The sequence below is a fragment of the Myotis myotis genome, unplaced genomic scaffold (assembly GCF_014108235.1).
Source record: "Myotis myotis isolate mMyoMyo1 unplaced genomic scaffold, mMyoMyo1.p scaffold_m19_p_50, whole genome shotgun sequence".
Lineage (NCBI taxonomy): Eukaryota > Metazoa > Chordata > Mammalia > Chiroptera > Vespertilionidae > Myotis > Myotis myotis.
In genome coordinates this window covers 966181-970756 of record NW_023416358.1, presented here as the reverse complement: position 1 = coordinate 970756, position 4576 = coordinate 966181, and the positions used below count along the sequence as shown (strand labels likewise).

At 58.2% G+C, this 4576-nt stretch overlaps 2 protein-coding genes across 3 annotated transcripts in view; one reads left to right on the top strand and one right to left on the bottom strand.

The window, feature by feature from the left end:
• Positions 1 to 3355, bottom strand: part of LOC118657310 (arylsulfatase H-like) — a 58600-nt gene extending 55245 nt beyond the window's left edge. Inside the window, exon 1 of one of the 2 annotated variants that reach the window (XM_036311153.1) lies at positions 2901 to 3355. In XM_036311153.1, the coding sequence (XP_036167046.1) occupies positions 2901 to 2991 (91 nt within the window). In that variant the 5' untranslated portion in view covers positions 2992 to 3355. The remainder of the gene's footprint in view (positions 1 to 2900) is intronic. The other variant, XM_036311154.1, reaches the window with a different exon arrangement.
• Positions 2127 to 4576, top strand: part of LOC118657312 (arylsulfatase D-like) — a 19702-nt gene continuing 17252 nt past the window's right edge. The window contains exon 1 of the mRNA XM_036311156.1: positions 2127 to 2282. Within this exon, the coding sequence (XP_036167049.1) occupies positions 2248 to 2282 (35 nt within the window). The 5' untranslated portion in view covers positions 2127 to 2247. The remainder of the gene's footprint in view (positions 2283 to 4576) is intronic.

Below are 4576 nucleotides of genomic sequence, written 5' to 3'. Positions count from 1 at the left end.
TCCGGGCGCCCTTGGGTGGGGGTGGGGGGGGAGCGCTGCAGAGCCGGGGCGATGCTGACAAGAAGGGGAGGCGATGGGACAGTCCTGGACCATCTTCCTTTAGTAAAAGGTGCCCGTGAGGGCTGCCCAGGCCACGCAGCAGGGGAGTGACGCAACAGGCCAGTGACGCAATAGGCTAGTGGCACAATAGGCGAGTGATGCAATAGATAATGCAAAAGGTGAATGATGCAACAGGCAAGCGACGCAACAGGCGAATGACGCAACAGGCAATGCAACAGGCGAATGACGCAACAGGCCGGTAATGCAACAGGCCAGTGACGCAGCAGGCGGGTGGCACAATAGGCGAGTGACGCAACAGATAATGCAACAGGCGAATAATTCAACAGGCGAGTGAGAAGCCAAGCTCCCCCTGCTACAGGACTTTCTCCACAAAGGACCCCAAGTCGCCCCCGCCCCCCAAAGCCTGCTTCTTCGTCCCCATAAGGAGTTCAGGGCAGGAGGCGAATGACGCAACAGGCAGTGATGTAACAGGCCAGTGATGCAACAGGCGAATAATTCAACAGGCCAGTGACGCAATAGGCGAGTGACGCAACAGGTAATGCAACAGGTGAATGACGCAACAGGCCAGTGACGCAATAGGCGAGTGACAAGCCAAGCTCCTCATGCTACAGGGCTTTCTCCACAAAGGACCCCAGGACCCCAAGTCGCCCCCGCCCCCCACCCCCAAAGCCTCCGTCTTTGTCCCCGTAAGGAGTTTAGGGCCGGAGGCGAGTGATCCAACAGGCCAGTGACGCAACAGGCGAATGACGCAACAGGTGAATAATTCAACAGGCCAGTGATGCGGACTGGATGGGCCCAACATTAAAGAACATAGATTCGTCACTGTCTTTTTCTTTATTTTAATTGATTTCAGAGAGGAAGGAAGAGAAACATCCATGATGAGAGAGAATCACGGACCGGCTGCCTCCTGCACGCCCCCTATTGGGGATCCAGCCCGCAACCCGGGCCTGTGCCCTGACCGGGAATCAAACCCGTGACCTCCTGGTTCATAGGTCGACTCTCAACCCCTGAGCCACACCAGCCCTGCTTCTTACACTATTTAATTGCTGCAAAAGTCAAATTGTATTGATTTTGAGACAGAGAGGAAGGGAGTGGGATAGAGAGAGAGAAACATCATGGATCGGCTGCCTCCTGGACGCCCCACACTGGGGATCAAGCCGGGCAGGAGGCCGCTGATCCAGGAGTCTCACTCATCATGGATGTTTCTCTGTCTCCCTCTCTGTAATCAATACATCTCCATATAAAGGGTGTCCCAAAATTCACGCAAGATTTGAATTCTGCGCGAGCATTAACAACAACAAAACATAAATAAAAGCCTGATTGGACTCGGTTGATTGAATCAGATTCTCATATCTGTTGCCCTTGGATGTCAATCCCTTCGATTCGATCAGCATCACCAAGGACCAATGATGGCCCAGGAGCAGGGACCAGGAAGACCCATGGAGACCGCGGCTTTGCATCTGTGCCAGCAAAGACGTGGAGGCCATGGACCCGATATGCTATTCCATACATAAACCCTAGACTGTGTCCTTTCCGAATCAATAAAAAATTTACAATTTTTAATGATAAACCTGTGTTTTCTATCAAAATTACTTCTTGCGTGGATTTTGGGACACCCTCTATATAAGCCAAGCGACCAAGCGACCGACCAACCAGAACCACAGGTGGCTAGGATGCGCGCTGCAGCCAGCCAACCTCCTGCGGCCCCTTCACACACACACACACACCCCCAGGCCTGCCCCCGGGGCGCCCTCCACCCGCCGCACCCTGCCACCCCAGATCCTGCCCCCTATGGGACCCCCCAATCGAGGGCGGGGCCCGTTAACCCAATCAGGGCCAGACTGGCTGGCCAAACCCTCCCCTCAGCCTCCGGGATGGGACCCCATGGGGGTGCGGGATGTCCCCCAACCCCACCCTGGCTCGGATTCGTGCGCCCGGGCTTCCAGTAAATATATAAAACCAGCTCCTCTTTGATCCCAGCCGCCCTGGGTGCAGAAAAACCCGTTTCCAAGATTAATTCGCAAAAAAGAAAGAAAAGATTTATTCCCAGAAGGCCAAGGAGGTTAAGCAGATTAGCGAGGGAGGAGCCCGCACGGTGCCGAAGTCACAGCTCCGTGGGCCGGACTCCGGCCCGGATCGCTCGGGGCAAAGTCCTCCGGCGCGTCTGGCTCCCGCGCGCTCCGTCCGATGGCGACCAGGGGACCCGCCTCGTCCGCCGCCAGGTGCGCGGGACCCCAGGGGCGCAGCCCGCACCGGGGCCTGGGCTGGGGGGCACCGGGTGGAGGTGGACGCGAAGGAGAAGAGTGGGGAGGGCGCAGTCCCCAGGGCGAGCGGGGATCCCCGAGAAAGAGAGCTGCTGTGGGTGTGGCTAGAATTCCCCCAAACCGAGCTCGAGGCCTGGTTAGGGGCGCGCAGCCAAACGCCTTGGGTAGCGGCCGTGCCCCGCCCCACGGGATAAGGGGAAGGAGGGGAGTCGGGAGAGGCGGAAGGGAGGAGAAAAGGCGGAGAAAGTCCGAGAGAGGCACCCTGGGTCCGCCCCCAGGTCTCCAAGACGCGCCTCCGTTCGCCCCTCCCCCGCGCGGCCAGTCACCGGCGCACCCCCACTCTCTAAAGCACTTGAGGTGCAAACCCCGTGGGGTCCCCTTTCCCCCCGAGCGCCAACAAACCCTGGTGACCCCCCTCGGGAGTTGGGCCTCACCTCCGTCCAACACTCTCGCCACGACCCGCCCCCGCGCGCCCCAACCCGCAACACTCAGAGACACCCCATCCCGCCTCATGTCTTCCTTTTCCCAACCCTCAACATTCGCCAGGACGCAGCCAGTGCGCCCCTAGCCACGTACCCCTCTCCTGGGCCCAGCGACGAGCTCTCTGGCCACGCCTCAGTCCGGGTCCCCCCGGGGCACGTCCCCTCTGAACGTCCGAACAGCTCATTCCGCAACCCTGGCGGAACCGGGAAATGGGGACCCCCGGATGAGCTGGAGCTTACAGCCCAGAGCCCCCCGGGAATGCGGATCAGGGCCATCCTGGCGCCGTGTTCCTCCCCCGAGTTACAGCGCGGGGGGCGCCCGGGATCCGCCCCGTGCGCTCCAACTGCCTTTACGCACGGCCGCCTGCGCGCTCTTGGCGCTTAAGCGCGGTAACTGTGTATTGGAAACAACTGTGCCATATGCCCCCCCACACCCGGTCCTGTCTGGGGGTGCTTTTCATCTCTCTTTCTTTCATCCTTTTAATATGTAAATATCTCTCTGCTCCCGGCATTCGCGGGCCCGCCTTCATCATGGCGCAGGCGGAACTGCCCGCGATGTTTGGCGACTCCGCCCCGGAAAAGGGAGGTGCGGGCGGGCGGGCCGTGGATGCCAGCGCCCCACCTCCTGGCCCGCCCTTTAGGGAGAGGTCACTGCTGTGTCCCAATTGCAAAGCGGTTTGAAGGAGGCGCCTGGATTCAAACAGAAACCGAAATTTGGCACCGCGCGTTCGTTCCAAGCTTTCCCGCGTTGTGCGTTTTTTTTACGCAAGTAACCGGGACAAAAGGAACCGCCAATAGACGCCACCCCGTGGCAAAGCCCGAATTAAGCGGAAATGCAATTTGCCGGCAGGTAGAGCTGGTTGGAGAGGGCGACTTTTCGTTTGTTTACGTAAAAAAAAACAAACATTCAAACCTGTAAAGCATTTTTGTGAGTTTATTTGAGCCGCGTGGTTGACAATTGCCACCATGTGCCAGAAGCTCAACGGACTGAGATAATGTTCCTGAGAATGGCGATTTTTTCACCGTTTTATTTTATTTATTTATTTTTTATTTATTTCAGAGAGGGAGGGAGAGAGAGAGAGGAACATCCATGATGAGAGAGAATCATGGATCGCCTGCCTCCCGCACGCCCCGCACCAGGGGGATCCAGCCCGCAACCCGGGCCTGTGCCCTTGACCGGGAATCGAACCCGGGACCCTTCAGTCCGCAGGCCGGTGCCCTATCCACTGAGCCACACCAGCTAGGACCCACCTTGTTTTAGGGCAATGGTTCTCAACCTTGGCCGCACCTTAGAATCACCTGGGAATCTTTTTAAAAATCCTGATTTCTGGGCGGCCGGGGGGGGGAGAAAGCCAAGCCGGGAAAACCTCTGGGATTGGATAAAAAATAAAATGATGGGCACATTGCTTCTTGGACTCAACTGGGTGCAGGACAGTTAACTCGGTAGCAATGAAGGGGGATTGGTGGTCTGTGTCCTGAGGGGCTGGGGGGGGGGGGTGCCGTCCAGGAAAAAGCAAGTTCCAAGCGACCCAGACATTCATTTCACAGGTTGCGTCATCTTAGATGCAGAAGAGACAACAGGCTCATGAAAGATCTAAGTTGAACCCCGGCCGGTGTGGCTCAGTGGACAGAGCGTCGGCCTGCGGATTGAAGGGTCCTGGGTTCGATTCCCGGTCCAGGGCACAGGCCCGGGTTTGCGGGCTGGATCCCCCTGGTGCGGGGCGTGCGGGAGGCGGCCGGTCCATGATTCCCTCTCATCGTGGATGTCGC